General features: G+C 39.0%; 2 protein-coding genes across 2 annotated transcripts; one reads left to right on the forward strand and one right to left on the reverse strand.

Moving 5' to 3' along the window:
* Position 1: 1 nt before the first annotated feature.
* Positions 2–10,698, reverse strand: pi4k2a (phosphatidylinositol 4-kinase type 2 alpha). The gene is made up of 9 exons (XM_084106556.1): positions 10,229–10,698; positions 5,092–5,292; positions 3,146–3,277; positions 2,837–2,990; positions 2,110–2,171; positions 1,926–2,025; positions 1,629–1,762; positions 1,471–1,530; positions 2–860 (listed from the first exon to the last, which is right to left on the reverse strand). Exons 1-9 carry the CDS (start codon positions 10,565–10,567, stop codon positions 699–701), a joined length of 1,344 nt encoding a protein of 447 aa, XP_083962682.1. The 5' UTR covers positions 10,568–10,698; the 3' UTR covers positions 2–698.
* Positions 10,699–11,588: 890 nt separating this feature from the next.
* On the forward strand, positions 11,589–18,027 carry cdc25d (cell division cycle 25 homolog d). Its single transcript, XM_084107121.1, has 13 exons — positions 11,589–11,803; positions 11,916–12,031; positions 12,521–12,624; positions 13,021–13,048; positions 13,126–13,156; positions 13,244–13,306; positions 14,645–14,785; positions 14,905–15,009; positions 15,562–15,624; positions 15,828–15,926; positions 16,663–16,811; positions 16,897–17,014; positions 17,793–18,027. The coding sequence occupies exons 2-13, from the start codon at positions 11,943–11,945 to the stop codon at positions 17,928–17,930; spliced, it is 1,128 nt and encodes a 375-aa protein (XP_083963247.1). The 5' UTR covers positions 11,589–11,803; positions 11,916–11,942; the 3' UTR covers positions 17,931–18,027.
* Positions 18,028–18,051: the final 24 nt, after the last annotated feature.

Raw genomic sequence — 18,051 nt, forward strand, 5'->3', positions numbered from 1 at the left:
CTCGAGTCCGTTCTTTTTATTGAGTATCGCACTGTTATAGCTTTTAGCATCTTTCATTAAATACATTACATACAAATTATACAGTCCATTGTCATGTTTTTAAGGTCAGTTTTTTTGACACCTGTGAATACACTTTTTAAAAAAATTATAATATCTTCTGATTTTTTAAACGAAATCAAACTATGAAGACAAAGAAGGATGATGTCACCGTGAGAATGGAACGTTCCAGTGTTTCTGCACATGCTCAGTCGGGCTCCGAGGAGACTCCGCCTCCAGAACAGACACGTGCACGTACAAAAAAAAAAATGTAGAAAAATATAATGCTAATGGAAAAAAAGCAGAGGATAAAGTGTGGCTTTTCAATGATTGTGAGGAAAAAACAAAACTAACACAAAGGCAAGAAAAAACATGAGTGAGAGTTGAGCAGTAGTTCCAGTCGTCGAGCGTCGAGGTTTCACTACAGCAGAAAGTTTCTCCTTCACTGTCTTACTGACATGCAAGTCATTCTGAACCGTGTTCATACGGTGTAACAGTCCACAAGGCAATGCTCTCCTTCAGGATTATGTGTGTGGAAAAGGCTTCTCGTCAATTACTGGATCTTTTCCCACTTTCATTTGTTCCCAAAATGGCAATGAAAAACAAAAATGCAACTAAAATCAGGTTGCACACACACATACACACACAGATAAAAGCCCGGATCACCACCAGGTGAAGAAGGGTCTTCTGCTTTGGAAGCTCTGCGTGTAGGACTCGCTGTTGGCCCGCTGTGGCGCTCGTGCCGTCTCCACGATGACCGGCGGCATCTGCACCAGCTGGAGCGGCGTCTTGCCTTCCCGCAGCGCCTGGCTCAGATTCAGGATCTAGAGGAACAGGACATGAGCGGGAACGTCTCAGACAGAGAAGTGCATTGAAAGATGTCGAGAATGAGCTGCTCGCCCAGTTTAAGCTCTTTTTCTTTTGCAATTTTTGTTTTTGAACCATATTCGAGTTCACATGAAACCATTCCCTTCTTGCAAACTTCAGTGCAAGGACATTTTCAATGTTTAAATGATGTATTATGGCCGTATAATAGGGCCAAGCGGATTGGCTAAAAATATTATCACAATATTTTTTTCCACCAATCAATTAATCATCAAAATGGTGTCTGATAGAATTATTATTTCATAAAAGGCTACACCCTATTTTAATGTGACATTTTATAATAGTGGTGACATAATTTGAAGATAAACCAAACTTTTATTTTGGTGGGTTGTCATGAAGACTTTTGAGTTTCAGTGCGTATTTGATGTCAGACTCTCAAAGATGAAGGCTAAATATAAAATATTACTCAAAAAGTTGTGGATTAATATTTCTCAATGAATATCAATACTGATTTATTGTCCAGCCCAACCATATAATATAATATAACTATAAAGCAAATTAGTATTTTCAGTGTGTTTAAACACAACTAAAAAGATGTTAAAGACTCACCTGCCCCCTCATGACTGAGACCTGCTTCTTGAACTGTCCTCGGTCAAAACCCGGATCTTTCTGTCGAAGTTAATGCAAGTATAAAGTCAATACTGAGCATTAATTTCATAAAACATTCAAACATATCGGCGATTCCCCAGGTAAATTTAATGACTTGCCTTAAAAAGCTCGTAAAGATCTTCCTCAAGGTCTTTGATGAAGTTTGGGTCTGAAAATTTGGGAAGAACTAAATCTCGGATCTCTTGGGAAAAGGCAACTTTAGCCTGTGGCAGCCACGCCCAGTAAAACGGATCTACAGGAAAACACATTCAATAAAAACACTGAACTACAACAGATGAATGAAAACACCTTAAGCTGCAGTGATGAAGCTGGTATTTAATACTTATCAGGCATATTACAATGTGATCGGCCAGTGGATGATCATGTGTTTGTGAGGTGGATGATGATTGGCTTACAGGCTCTCCATGAATCCGGGTGTTTGAGAGGGAAAGCCAGACCATTGTCAATGGCTGCCAGTTTAATGATGGGGTCCTTCACTAACACCCAATCACTGTCCTGGATGATAAACACGAACATGAAAACACAAGAAAGGGATGGAAAATCTCCCATAAATGTCTAAAATAGCAGCTGGTCACTCACCCTGTTGCTTGACGTATCCATCGGATAGTCATATTTTATGAGCCAGTTGTCATTTCCTCGGTCTACAGATCCCACAAACACAAACAATGTGTGTTAAAATAAAGACAATACATCCTCTGGTGCTATTTGCATGTTTTATTTAATATTTTTAGGGGATTTTTTTATACTAAATTATATTTACGCTGTATTTAAAATCCATTTATTCAGTTTTTGAGCATAGACCTGAAAATTAAATGTTTAACTTAAACTGTCGTAAATCTTGAATGCTTTAGAGCACAGACTTAAGTTTGATTATTGCTGATGTGAAAAAAAGTTTTTAAAAAGTGACAGAATTTTATGTGTATTGTTATGCATAAAAATATTATTTTCAATTTGTATATGAAATATACATTTTCAAAAATACTTTAACTCTAAAACTGCAAGAAAATCAAAAGTTTGACAATTGGCTGCAGTACCAAAAGTTTCCACTAGATAAAATGTGTCTGCCATTCATTCCAATGCAATTATTGACCGCGAGGAGCACAAGTGTGACAAGTTTATTCAGGACCATTTAACCTTTTCGAATCACGTCCATGATTTTTTTTTGTGTTTACATAGCAAGTGCCAAAACCTTCACCAATTTTTGTACCGTTCCAATGAAGTAAATAATTCGAAAAAAAAATTACGACGAGCACCAGAAGGTTAAAATGTGTTTTTGTCTTTTTGTTTGGCCTTTGCCCGAGGTTACCTGTGTTTCTGATTATGTAATCCAGCACCACCAGTCTCTCAAACTGTAGCTGGAGTTGGCGATTAGTGTTTTCGGGTAAAGGCTCGGCCTCGAACCGCCGCAGCCAGAAATCTGCGTCTTTATACCCCTCTACGAAGAGCTGGAATGAGCCCACCTGCAAAAGCCAATAGAAACCAGTTCACAAACCTACAACAGCCAACCGAAACTAGCATCACACAATGATGTAAAAATAACAGTGTATAAACCTACAAGAGCCAAAAATGTGTCATCTTCCTCCAGGCAGAAAGGTGGCGCTGTTATGAAGCTTACCTTAGGTGGCAGGCCAATCCGGTGGAAGCGTTGGCCCACCTTGGGCACTTTTTCTAAAGCTAACCTCTTTCCTCTGGACTTTACTCGATCAATGGCACTGTAATTAAAGGTCTCACTTGCTAAATACACCACCTAAGAGAAAGAGAAAACAGAAAACGCTTTATATGGGGTGTGTTCACACTTGTAGTTCAGTTCGCTTGGTCCAGATCAAGCGGCAACCTTCTGGTCTCTCTCTTGAATCCAACACGGAAGTGACAAACTGCAGTTCATCGACTGGCCACTAGAGATAGGCTGCAAAAGAGAGTCAATCCCATAAACCCCCAGGTTAAAATGCCCAACTTTACAGTCGAAAAAAACATGTTTACAGCCTGGCGCAAAAGTGGTTTTGGTCTATATAGCTAATTTTGGCCTTCATGAAGATCTGCTGTGAGGAGACACGGTTCTGACGCCTCTACCGAACTGTGATGAGCAACATCGCAACTATAACGAGAAAAAACACGTATGCTTGAGCATTCTGTCCTTTTTAGGGTCGCATCTTGTGACATCATGTTTTTGGTTCGTTTACATGTCTTTGGTCCGTGTTGTGTTCATATTTTATTTGAACCACACCAGTTTGTTTGGAAGTGGACTGAGACTCTTTTCAGACTCTTTTTGAATCTTTTCAGCGTCTCGCTCCGCTTGTTTGGTGCACCAGGGTTCAGACGGCAACGTTCACACTTATTCAAATGAACCGCACTAACAGAGCAATCGCACCAGGGTTCACTTTAATCCATCCAAACACGCAAAGTGTGATTATACATTACACAGTCAAAACAAAATTTGTCACATTATCACAGTTTATTCGCTATAGTTTAGAAAATGGTAATGAAATATGACAAGAACTCAGTTATCAAATCAGCTGATATTTCTCTGGTTTTGGCCATCCTTCTGTTAAGCCGGGTGAATGTCATGTTCCCCGACAGCTGATTAATGACCGCTGCAAACAAATTTTACCTCAGACGAAATTCTGGCAGCGTCAGAAGATTTGACTCACAGTCCGGCAGTGTGAGACTCTCCTACGATGACCGACAAATTGTCTTTGTTTTTCAAGACAGGCCGTGACCAAAATTAACGTTAGAGATTTCTTTGTAGCCACCATTTCAACCCCACGTGTAATGCAGCTCACTGTCACCGAATGTGTCATTCACTGATGATGTTAAACTCCGGACAAGTTCTTGCGTGCGTCCTTTTTTAACGAGATCCTACATGGCTTACAGCGATGATCATGTTCGTCTGACAAGCAACAATTGTAACGGATGATAATAAATCACACAGTGTGCACCCGGCTTTAGACTGTCTCACACATGAATTATGTTGAATATCTGTCAGTTGTTAAATTTAACTACACAATTAGATAAAACCAATTTAGCTCAACAAATTACCAAGCAATGCTTCATTTAGTTCAGTCTGTGTGTGAAAAGGTCACATTAGCAATTAAAGGAAAAACACTTCAGCAAAACATGGTCAGCTCAAAGTGTCTGAATAATATTTGGTCCCAAATTTTTCAGAAATTTTACTGGTAGTCACTGTATGTAGAATATTTGGGTATAATATGTCACAGTTTACTTTATTGTGCTATCCTCACTTACATAAATGAACTATAGTGTCCTGCACACACTAGTAAAAAAAAATATCAAATTATATCTAGGGTCTGAATATTTTTTGGTTTGACTGTACACCCTAGGACGTGTCTGTCTTCTCTGTCAACACTGGTGTGTGAGTGTGTGTGAGATAACCGTTATGTTTAGCCTGCGGTTGACTAGTTTGTTTTCATGCGTGCCAACAACAGGAAATGAAAGGGGTTAACCAACAAGCACAAAACCATCACGACTAAACGTTCTCTCGTCCTCGTTCACCGTGGTTTTGGTTTCAGAGAAGATGCTCATGTGTGGGTGTTGTCGTCATACCTTGGTGCGCGGCACGATGTTGAGCTCTAGTTTCTGGTCCACTAAACTGGCGCCGGCCTCTGACAGGTAACCCTGATTCAGCACCAGACAGTCCCGGCCGAAACAGCACGGACAGCAGAGCTTCTGCAGCCATTTGGTCCATTTGGGGTTCAGCTGGCCGTACGGTTCCTCGTTCTTTGGTTTGTAGACTCCGATGACCTTCTGTTGGGAAAAAAAGAAGATATTTCAGGTCAGGTTTTCTGAAACACAACAATCTGCTCAAACTGTCTTTCACATGTTCCTCTTTAGCTTGTCAGTGAAAAAACATTTAAACTCGAGAGACAAATCCCTTCAACACTACCGTACACTTTATATTTCACATCCAAGGCCCTGTTTACTCCTGGTATTAAGATGTGTTTTGGTCGATCGGATCACAAGTGGACGATGCTAAAGGTGTAAACTGGGTTTAAAGAGTTTTGAGCTTGTCCATTTTCCACCACTTCCAGAGGAAGTTGAAAACACATTTTGACCGGATTGCTTTCGTAGTGTAAACGCTCATGTGGTCGAATGTGTTCAAACAGCCACAAAAGACCGTCTTCTCTCCGTCTACTGATCTAATGCGTGAATGTTATGGGAAGAGCTCTAGCCAGACAGGGTTTAGGCCCAATCCCAATTCTACACCTTACTCCTTCCCTTTCCCCTACCCCTCTGTTTTGCGCATTCACGTGAAGTGGTAGGGTTGTCTCGATTCTCTTTTGGTTGGAGGGGTAGGGGAAAGGGCCAGACAGCCCTTCAAACGAAGATTTTTCGGGAACACACTTCAAACTAAGGGGTATGAGAAATGTCCCAGCATACACCAGCTACAGATGCAACATGGCTGCTCAAGCGAAAAAGGAGACCCACAAATGTAAGAATTTTTGGCATAAATGAGTATTTTAACGAGAAATAATCATTTGCTTTATGTTACATCCAATCTTGTGTTCATATTTAAGGTCATGTTCTTCAAAGAAATGTTTGTAAAAAAATATTAAAAAATATTAAAAAAATCGCAATGACGTATATTGACGTGTAATGGTGTAGTAGTGGTGTCCCATTTCTTTGGGGAATATTTTCACCCCTATGCCATGCCACTCTGTTTCAAGGGGCAAGGGGAAGGGGAAGGGTTAGGGGTAGACAAAGGGGTATAAAATAGAATTGGGATTGGGCCTTAAACTATCGGCCTTAAACTAAACTATTTACCCGCCCATAGACCCTCCCCTCGATCAGGACAGAAGTGGCTTAAAGTGGACAAAAGAGACGGATTAAAACACCAGGTGTGAACGGGAATGTGTCTCCCTCGTCTACTTGCGATCCGATCGACCAAAACACATCTTAATACCAGGAGTAAACAGGGCCTGAGACCAAAATCACATTTACAACTTCATGCTGAACCAAGTGAGCCAAGTTTTCAGCAATCACAGATGCTTTCCAGAAACGTGTAAATTCTTTTGAGGTTGAAACACTGCAACTGGAAGGCAACCATTTGCACAATATCGTTAAAAAATTTGGCATAAATAATTTTTTTTTACATTAATTAATACTTTTATTCAGCAAGACATGTATAATGTCACAAAAGATTGTATTTCACATAAATGCTGCTCTTTTGTCATATTAGAGTGATTTCTGAAGGGTCATGTGACACTGAAGACTGGAGTAATGATGCTGAAAATTCAGCTTTGATCACAGGAATAAATTAAATTTTAACACATACTCTCATGGAAAACAGTTATTTTAAATTGAAATAATATTTCACAATATTACTGTTTTTACAGTATATTTCATCAAATAAATGAAGCCTTGGTGAGCAGAAGAGACTCTTTCAAAAACATTAAAAATATTACAGTTATGCAAGCTTATACTCCCAACAAAGTTAACTCAACAGTTACTCATTCTTCCTTGTTTTCAGACACATCAGTGATTTCCACATCTAAAAGTGACCTTTAACAAAGACTTCATCTGGTCTCCGTGACTCATCTCTGATTTGATTTGAAGTGAATGAGAAACTGGCCCGGCGCACCGCCTGACTGTGCATGTGGTCATGTGCTCAGAGACTCACCAGTGAGCAGATGAAGCTCACAGGCGTGATCACTGCCGAGAGGTCGAACACCAGCCCTTCCCCGCTCAAGATCAGGGGCCGGTTGCATAAACGGCTAAGACTAGTCTTAAAAGTTAGTCACCAGCTCGCAAGAAAACATCAGATCAACTCACTTCTGCCCACTACAGGCCGCAGCGTTTAGCACAACTCAGTCTGAGTAACTAAACTCATGACTGATAATCATGCCCAGATTCAAAAACTCTCCCAAATTACTTCATAAATGAAAAATTAGTTTGTTTGCAGCTTGTGTGCAAATAGAAATGTTTTTTTTTTTTTTTGGTCACTTCTGACTGAAAAGCTCACAACCTTTTCCCTTTGTATTTTCAGATTAAACATTTGACTCTTTAAACTACACTTAAATTAAACAGAATAACACGACTGGCCAGAGAACTACCACAGAAAACATAGTAAATCTCAATTCCTCTTGACTCTATCTTTTCTAAAAGGATTAACATTCACTCAGTTCTGAACAGGCACAATAAAACAATCAGTCGGTGTGTGATAAATATAATCAATAGAACTCATTGTAAACTTTTAACACTCGTCGAATCTAGTGTTGTGAAGCGAATCAAAGTGCAAACCGGGTCCAAAGCCCAGAGTTTTAACGCTTTGTGATTCTGTGGCTGAATGAAAGAAAGCCTCATACTCGTCTAACACACACTGCAAAGCCATAATCGCAGAAGTCATATGGCAGAAATTAGGCGGTTTAACGCATGTGACAAGTCTTAAACCAGGTCTTAAACTATGACTCTCTCATGGTATTTCCAGCATTTCATTTAAAGTGAGGAACTGTCTATTTACTGATGAAATTACCCATCATTACTAAATAACCTTTCCCAGTTCTGCCTTTTTAAAACACTTTTGAAACACTTTTGATAATAAACCCCTTTAAAACACTTCTCTCTGCTGTAATACTAGATGTCAGGGTTGTTATTTTTAATGTAAAACTATTAAAAATCATTTTTGATCCAATAAGAGTCATTGAATCATTTTATAAAATAAGTTTAGTCCATTTTAAGTACTAAAATTAATAAAAAATTAAGCTGAAATAAAAAATAAAATAAAATAAGCTGAAATAAAAATATAAAGCTAAATAGAAATATTAAAAAAACTAATAAAAATGACTAAGGCAACAAATTAAAATAAAATTAAAATGTTATTGAAAAAATTCTAAATACCATAAGTTTAAAATAATACTAAAATAGCAATGCACACAGGAGAAATCTGTCATTATTTCTAAATGCTCTTTGCATTTAGAAAGTTACAGCTCGACTGACAACAATGACCAATAAAAATATTCAGGTCATGTAATATTTAACTTGATTGTACTTCAGCTCAAGCCTTACTGACACTTATGTCTTCTCTGTAAGCAAATAAACATGGAAACTTTACAATAAGGACCCACTAATTAATGCATACTAACATACATTAATCTTTGTTAACGTTAGTTAATAAACATAGAATTGTTCATTGTTAATTCATGTTAGCTCAGGTCCATTTAATAATATTAACAGATACAACTTTTTGATTTTAATACTGTCTGTATTAGTAAAACTGTGAGGATCGACGTGAAAATGCACTATCCAAACTTAAATGGTAGTAATTCATAAAGCTTTGGAATACAGAATTAGGTTGGTCACTTTTTAAAGAAGACAATATTGCTGAAGTGAAAACAGAATATTGCTGAAGTGAAAGCGAAATGAAAAAATTAAAGTTTACTGTAAGGCAAATGTATTGTACTAAACAAAATTATTTTATTTTAAATATATTTTACAAAATGTTTTGCTATAAAATCAAAGCCACATGTCTAACCAAGTTGTGTTCCAAATTTGAAGTCGATATCACAAAAATTAAAGTTCCCATGAGATTTTATTTAGGTGTAATACCAAAAATAGCCACCGGGTGAAACCCACAATCCATTGAATGTTTACTTGATGTGTTCTCCTGTAACAAATCAATACATTTCTGTCACAATATCACTTCTATCACAAAACAGTCACCAAATATGAAACCTTGAGTCTCAGACTTTCCAACGATATGTGATTTGTCAGGATTAGAAAAAACTGGAATAAATAGAAAACATGACTCCGCCCACTAGGGGAGGAGCCGCTAAAATGATTTAAAGTACCGTTTCCATGGTAACTCAATGTCCAATTTCAAAATGGTTTTCCCATGTTAAATTTAGAGTGTTTAAAGCATTCAAATGATACCTAATTTATGATGATTACTCAAATTTGTGACAAAAAAGCAATAAAACAAAAAAAGCACCAAGGGGTCAACAAATGTCTTCATTGTTAGTTCATTTTTAACTGATGTAGTTAACTAATGTTAATAAATGTAATATTATAGAAAGAAAATAATCTTATAGTATCTTCCTGATCAAGCCGATCTGTGTCTTTTATGAGAGCTGTTAAACCTGTATTCAGGTTTCATGTAAAAGTAGTAGTGCGTATCTGCCTCTGTGATAATAAAGCACTGCTCTGTCGTTCCACTGAAGAGAGAGAGAGAGAGAGAGAGAGAGCTTCAAAGAGAAAGTGCTGGTAAGCCTTTATTTTATCGATCAAAGACCTAGTGAGCTGCCAACTGAGGCATCAAGCCCAAAACCAGTCTAATGTTGAACTACAGCCCTGATAAAGCTGTTCTCCTGTATCATTCATGTGTCCAGCGACCCTTACCTCCATTTTACCTGTTTTTATCTCCACACATCACATGTCTCATTCATCATTTTTATAATTAAGGATTGCATATCTGGGTCTGAAACAAGGATGAAGGTGTGAAAAGCTTCAGCTTTCAATATCATATTAATTTGATAAACATAAGTTACATGAAAGTGCCTGCAGTTGAAGAAACGTCCTGTAAAAGCTCAAACTTCAGTGTTTTGCATCACTCGAGGCCTGACCTGATGACACAGCTGTTACTGTGATCTCATCAATACACAGTTACACACACACAACACGCTCAGCTCGAGAATAATGCGCATGAAACTGATTACATGTAACGATTACAGATATGATGAACTCTCACCCCTGTTGAATCTTTGACGAAGTAGCTGCCGCTGGAGCCCTGATAGATGCGCTCCGGGTAGATGCCCTCCTCGATGGCCCGCTCTGCCTTCCGGATGATCTCTCTAAACTCCGGGTCCTCCGGGAACTCGTTCCTGTGCGGGTCCCGCGGCGACACACCTCGATCGCGGTCCAGAAGCGGCTGTCGCTCGCGGCTCCGTCCGGGACTCCCTGCCGGCAGACGCACCACTGAGCCCGGCGTGCCTCCAAATCCACCCCGGGGACTCGTCGGCTCGGTGGGACCGTAGCTGAAATCGTTAGAATCGCGAAGCGGAGAGACTAGCGGGCTCGTTTCGTCCATCACGGAGAAGGAGATGGGGGGAATGGGGGAATTACCGGGGACAAGCGTTTGTTTGTTGCTGTAATGAAATGATGCGGCTTCGTACAGCAAATCGCCAACAAACAAGTCACATGACAGCCCGCTTCCGGATAGAGGCGGAGACGCTGCGTCATCGCAATGACACTGGCCAATCAGCGCTCGAGAACGCTCTTGTTTTTCCATATGCGCACTGTGATTGGTCAGAATTGCACCACCCACATCGAGCATGTGACAAAGCACAACATCACTCGAGTTAACGCTAGAATTGTACATTTTGAGGAGATATGATTATGAGTAGGGGTGGATATGTATGCATAGATTGTGTACATATGGGAATGTTATTGTTTTATTTATTTTTTATGAGAATTGTTATGTTGTGTTATGTTATGGTGTCCTTGTGTGTGGTGTAAAGTGAAGCCAAAGACAAATTTCCACTTGTGGACAATAAAGGAACTAAACTTAACTTAATTATAACGGCAGAAAAATGTGTTTTGAAATTAATGTTTTATATATTAAATTAAATATACAAAATATACAAAAACATGAAATAATAAAATAAAAAAAACATGGAAATAAGAATCTCTTAATTATATATTTAAACAATGGAAACGTTTAAGCCAGCCTGCACTGATGCTGCATCAAATGTTGCTAACGAATATCTGAATGTGCTTCCTGGAAGACTTAGATAAAAGCTTATTTTAAACCAGACTGTTTTAAAAAGTCTTTGTGATCTATAGACTGTATTTGTAAACATATAATCACTCTTATTCCGTGCTAAACCCCCAGATTATTATTATTATTATTTTATGGAGTGCAATAGAATAGAATGAGCTGAACACAGAGGCTACGCTCTTCTATATGGAATTGGATGGGGACTACTATTAAATAGTCTGTTTTTATGATAGTCCATCAATTCAGCTCAATATTTTTGTGTTCCATGAAAGAAGATGTGTACGGGATTGAAATGTCATGAGGGTGAGTAGATGACAGAATTTTCATTTTTGGGGTGAACTGTTCCTTTAAGAACGGTCTTCCGTTCCACTAATGAAATCTGTAAATTACCACGAAATCAGTAAATTACCAAATTATCACGCGCGGGGACGCGACGCGACGCGACTCGCTTCAAATGAGCGTGTTGTAGCAACACGGGTTTCCACGGGGAGGAGAGAGGAGGAGACATGATAGGCTTTTACTTCATGATGCACAGTTGATATTTCAGTGAGTCTGCCGGTTTAACATTTGAGCAGATGTTTTGAGACTTTGATTTATTATTTTATATTTTTAAGCATTTGAATTTTCATTTTAAATTTGTTTGGGAAAAAACCCATAGGTTAGTTTCGCAGCTGTGATCAGCTCGATGGAGTCAGTGAGGGGTCCGACAGCTGAAGACTGTTCCCCGGTCAGCGAGCTCTCCTTCGGCCTGCAGAACCTCCAGTGTCAGGACGGGTGAGAGTGCAAACACTTAACTGAGGGATCATTTATTCAGCAGCATTTATACATTTTAAAATTTAAAATTATTTTTAGGTTTTCTAAATGATTTTATTATTTTAAATAGTTATTATTGATGTGTTTTGTGAACATTTACTTCATCATATTGTTTATATTAATACATGATTGTCCAATGATAATAATAATAATTAAAAAAATATTTATTAACATAAAGTGTATAATTATGAATATAATTAATATTAATATAAAATCCATAAAATGTAAACTGTAATTCAGATGCAACTGAACGGGTGAGAGACCTGCAACCTCTGCTCTTTACAAGACACTCAAACAGTGCACTTGAGGATGTTTGGCAGCATTAGGGATCATTTATTCAGCAATTATACATTTTTATTTTTACGTTTTCTAAATGATTTGGATAATGAAATATTATCCAAACTGTAAGTTGTGTGTTAAAACTTATATTTGATGCCCATTTTCTGTAAGTCTGAGTCCAAAGAGCTCGGCCCCCTGGAGAAAGCTTGTTTTGACGCCTGAATGCACCAGTCCGCCGCGCAACACTCTCTCCAGGGACAGAGAGACGCCGACAGGTCTGGACAAGAGCCTCACACACACGCGCACACACACACACACACACTGCTTAATTAACTCTCCTCTGAGGACACTTTAAACTCAAGCTCTTCCAGCTCCTTGTTTTTGCGTAACTGACAGATCTAATAGTTTTAGAGCATTTTCTTGTACATCCTAGTCACTTCTCTTCAAATGTTTCTGCTTAAGATCCAGGTTTGAAAGTGTTGAAAAGCATGAAGTTATAACGATATTTTTTCCGATAATTCGATAATGTTTATGGAAAAGTCATGGAAATAGATAAAACTGACAGAAAACACACATTTGCATATTTGCATGCACATATTTTTTATTCATTTCAAGAATGACTAGATCAAAGTTCTGAATTTCAGTTTAATTGACTGTGAATTTTCTCTCAGTCTCTGCAGTGAGGAGACGACGAGCAAGGTAAAATAAGCATGAGCTCATATTAATAATGCAGTTGATGAATAGTCTGTGATGATCTGTGATGTTTGTCTTGGCAGAAGCCTGTCACCCGAGTCCTCTTCACACACGGTAGGACACACACACACAGCAATCAAACACAGGATGATTGGAAAGGAATTAATTCTTTTTATTTTGTCATTTGATCTCATGATTCAGCCCGTGTGTCAGTGGAGGGACGGTCACGATTCTCCTGCCGATAAAGAGACTGAGCGAGCCTTTGTCAGTAACGCTTCCATACACTCTCACTCACATTAGCCCACTTATTATTTATGCAACCAAAATGTCCTTTGAATTATGCATGTAAATGTAATATACACCTAATTATTCACCTTATTTGTAACTTAAATATGCAAGGCTACAAATGTCATCCGCTTCCAGTTATTAAAACTGAACAAAAACATTGCGAACTGGTATTTTTTCATCAGATTATTTTAATTAATTATCGTAATCATAACTCGTGATTGGTAATGGTATGGTAATTATGACATTCATAAGTCGAAATTATTACATTCTAAATCAAAACTATGACATACTAAGTCGAAATCATGAGCAAAAAAGTCCAAAATAATGACATACCATAATAACATTAAAAGTCAATATTATGACATTCAAAGTCATTATTACAAGTCATAATTGACATTCAAAGTTGAAACTATGATATAATAATGACATAAAAAGTCAAAATTAATAATTATGACAAACTACTGTTGTCAAGTTTTCTTTGTTCGAAGCAGAGACCAGTGAGACAGTTGGGATCGCGTTCAACAGAAGTTATTCTTTATTGAGAACTCCGCTGTACGCGGCTGTAGAAACTTCCAACATGATCTAACTCAAACATTATACATTTACAGTTTATATACATTTAGGGGCAGGAACCGAAAAAGACAGGTTTAGGAACTGGTTTTAGACTGAGAGCATTGCCCACCCTAATCCACTCAGCATTGTTTGTCTATTCAAACACTGAGACCCGAGTACAGGACTGGCTGGACTTTCTTGCTAAAACACAAACTCCAAGAGTGTCAGTAAAACAGGACTGACCAGAGTCGTTTGCTAGAAAACTCTGATTATCATAATTTATACCTAACCTTAACATGCTAAATTCAATGTAAACCTAAATGAAACATTTTAATACATTTGCATTCCCACACTACCTATTGTAGGCCTATGCCATAATTTTGAGTTTTTAATCACATCATTTCGACTTTTTAAATCTAATAATTATGTTGTTGTTTTTTGGTCATTGGTATGCAATAATTTTGACTTTTTTTATGTCATGAATTTAGCTTCCATACACATTGTTGTGTAGCGCAAATATTTTGCCCGTTTACTGCACTTTTTCCCTATAGCGGCTTATGAATCCAAAGTCTAGCACATGATTAACAGAAAACGTACTTTCGTGTTGTAAAATAATGTGTGTGTCTTAGTAGGTGTGATGTTGACATGGTACTTTGTACTGTATTGTTGTGGGTTACAAACTGGGTCACACTCATATATAGGGCGTGTTTTATTGCAATCTCCCCTGCACTGAAAGTGAAGGCGTGAACATTTGTCCATCAGAAGCGTCTGCGAGTGCGTCTGTCCAGCAGATTCTCCTCCAGTGAAGAGGCAGAAGCAGCGGGCAGAAGCTGGAGGCAGTGCCGCAGTGACCCAGAAGAGGACGCCAGTGTCCCGCGACAGACGCACGCGCTCGACCCAACGGTGAGCGAGCAGAACATGCACATCACACACACTCTCTGCCTGTCAATCATTTTGGCTGGCATGCTATATGATATTATATTCTGCTATATAGGCTGCTATCTATCCCTGTTCATCTGCAGGCCGTTGAGAGGTTCAGTCAGCTGAGGTCACGGCGGGACACCCCGCTCACACACGTCACTCAGGATGACGTCGCTGACCTCACACTCATTGGGGACTTCAGTAAGGTCGGTTCTGTGAAACCGATATGATATTTCAAAGTGATGAAAAGTGGGGTCAGTAAGATTGTTTTAAAGAAATTAATTATTTTAGTCAGAAAGAGCACATTAAATTGGTTAAAAGTTGCAGTGAAGACATTTATAATGTTACAAAAGATTTATGTATTAAATAAATCCTGAAATAAAATCAACAAAAAATATAGTGGATAATCAGAAATGGTTTTTGAGCAGCAAATCATCATATTAGCAAGATTTCTGAAGGATCATGTGACACTGAAGACATAAATTACATTTTAAAATATATTCACATAGAAAATAATAATATTTTTAATAATATTTCACAATATTACTGTTTTTTACTGTATTTTTGATCATATAAATGCAGCCTTGGTGAATAAAAGAGACAAAAACATTAAAAATCTTAGAGACCTCAAACTTTCAAACACCAGTAAGTTATTGATTACTAATTTTCATGCCTTCAAAGGGTGAATATTTAGAATTTTTAGAGTGACTCATTCCCAGTCAGTCGTGTCTTGTGTCCTGATGCAATTATTTCCATAGCAACACCTGCTTCCTGTTGAGAGAGCCGGCCATCGGCAGCTTCACTGTGTCAGCGCACAAACCGTAAGAAATCATGACTGTTCTCTAGGCTAGGGTGGATAAAAAGCTGGTAAAATATTCCCATTTTAATGCAGTTTCATATTAATTATTTTTCTTAATCACAAAGTAGCTTTGAGAGACTGAAATATAAGTTCCTTACCCAATTATTTTATTTGAATGATGTACAAGATGTAAAGGTGAAAGTATTGTCTGCTCCTGACCTGTAGGTGGCGTCTCTGATCAGAGGTCAGTTTGGTCCTGCAGTGGAGGACTTCCTCATCGTCGACTGTCGTTACCCTTACGAGTACCAAGGAGGACACATTAAGGTACCTTAAAATATTGAGTGTTTTGTCGAACTAATGTTTGTGCCGACAGATCTTCCTATCGTGACCTTTAGGCCGTGTGTCCACTGTTTTTTCCAGTTGAGACGCTTTGCTTGCTATGATTCGGAATATCCGTGGAAGTGTTATAGTATCTCCTTACACAGATAGTTTGTTTATGTATTGTTTCTATAAAAAAAATATTGATACAATGCAAAGTATTTGCTCTGGCTCTTGTTTTAAATAATTTCATTCCGTTATTATGCTTGTTGTTTTCATCTGTTGTACGTTGTACAAGCAGAATGTGGCGGTTGGTCGGTGTGGTATTAGTCCCGCCCCTCCTCCACTGTGATTGGACGGCTGGGTAAAAAGTGACAGTGATGATCGATGCGTTTTACCCAAAGTTGAACATTCTTCAACTCTCGGCGACCGGTAAAAACGCTGAGCTTCAGCTTGAAATACACTCAGTGCCTTGTTACGCTCCTGGTGTTTTAAAAACGCGGCGCACCCATTGAAAACAACTGGAAGCGTGAAAAAACGCTTTGGTGGACACAGGGCCTTAAGCCCAATTTATACTTCTGCGTCGGAGCTACGCCGTATCCTCTACGCTGTAGGTTACGCGTCGGTTTTCATTTATACTTCTGCGTCATCGTCCGCGTTGACGCGGAATTACGCATGCAGAGGGAGCATGTGAAACCGAGGGAGTATAACTTGGGCTTTAGACTGTACTGCACTCATACAGGGCGCAGTGAACCTGTACACGGAGTCTCAGATCCAGCAGGCGGTTCATCAGGATCATCCGTCCGACTCACGCCCAGAGGACGAGGGGTCATCGCCACGGAAACTGATAGTGTTCCACTGCGAGTTCTCATCGGAACGAGGACCACATCTGTGAGAAACACATTCTACACACACAAAAACACACACACTCAATGAGTGTGTTCATGATTACTCAAGCTTCTTACCCGTTCAACAGGTGTCAGTATCTGAGGAGGCTGGACAGGTGTGTCAATGCTCAGGTGTATCCGAACCTGCACTATCCTGAGCTCTACCTGCTGCTGGGGGGTTACAAACACTTCCATGCCTCCTATCCGGTACAGTACAACAACACAGTGTCTCACTGTCTTAAGGTGCACTCACATTAACGAAATATAAGGTGCTTAGGGGTTCTTGGAAAGGTTTAGAGATAGACAGTGTAAAAATTAATAAAAAAAAGTAAATCTGACTAATTAGAACAGAGTAGACCAATCACAACAGACTGGGCCATCTGACCAATCAGAGCAGAGTAGTCCAATCACAACAGACTGGGTCATCTGACCAATCAGAGCAGAGTAGACAAATCACAACAGACTGGGCCATTTTACCAATCAGAACAGAGTAGACCAATCACAACAGACTGGGCCATTTGACCAATCAGAGCAGAGTAGACCAATCACAACAGACTGAGCCATCTGACCAATCAGAGCAGAGTAGACCAATCACAACAGACTGAGCCATCTGACCAATCAGAGCAGAGTAGACCAATCACAACAGACTGGGCCATTTGACCAATCAGAGCAGAGTACACCAATCACAACAGACTGGGCCATCTGACCAATCAGAGCAGAGTAGTCCAATCACAACAGACTGAGCCATCTGACCAATCAGAGCAGAGTAGTCCAATCACAACAGACTGAGCCATCAGAAAGGAGGGGTTTTGAGAGACTGAATCTTTGAACAAACTATTTTAGACTCTTTGAGAAATGAGGTGATGCTTGTAATGTATTATATAATGAGAAAAGTTAAGTGTTTTGACCTTGGATGCATGTAAAGCTACTGTAGGAGGCTCCACAGTATGTGCAGCATGACAGTCCCGGTGTCTCTCTGTCTCAGGATCTGTGTGACCCCTGCGGTTACGTGCCCATGCGTCAGCGCGAGTACCGGGAGCAGCTTCACGGATTCCGCAGGAAAAGACCCACACGGCAGCGAAGACGACGGCCAATCAGAATACATAAAAGAACGACACGTTAAATGTTATATATATATATGTATTTATTTGTATGATCTTTCATGTGCATCTGTCAAGTCAGCTATACTGTAGGCCACTTCATAAAGTATTTCAATCACTGATTGTGGTTTATTGATGTTTTTT

Source organism: Abramis brama (assembly GCF_963993115.1).
Source record: "Abramis brama genome assembly, chromosome: 2".
Classification (NCBI taxonomy): Eukaryota; Metazoa; Chordata; class Actinopteri; order Cypriniformes; family Leuciscidae; genus Abramis; species Abramis brama.

Bases quoted from the DNA above. Each gene is read 5' to 3' on its own strand.
- cdc25d (XM_084107121.1), top strand. From the start codon at position 11,943: ATGGAGTCAGTGAGGGGTCCGACAGCTGAAGACTGTTCCCCGGTCAGC. The intron at 15,010-15,561 runs GTCGGTTCTGTG...TTATTTCCATAG, and splicing joins TCATTGGGGACTTCAGTAAG to CAACACCTGCTTCCTGTTGA. The intron at 17,015-17,792 runs GTACAGTACAAC...TCTCTGTCTCAG, and splicing joins ACTTCCATGCCTCCTATCCG to GATCTGTGTGACCCCTGCGG.
- pi4k2a (XM_084106556.1), bottom strand. From the start codon at position 10,567: ATGGACGAAACGAGCCCGCTAGTCTCTCCGCTTCGCGATTCTAACGAT. The intron at 2,172-2,836 runs GTAACCTCGGGC...TGGGATCTGTAG, and splicing joins TTACATAATCAGAAACACAG to ACCGAGGAAATGACAACTGG. The intron at 1,531-1,628 runs GCAAGTCATTAA...TAACTTCGACAG, and splicing joins ATCTTTACGAGCTTTTTAAG to AAAGATCCGGGTTTTGACCG.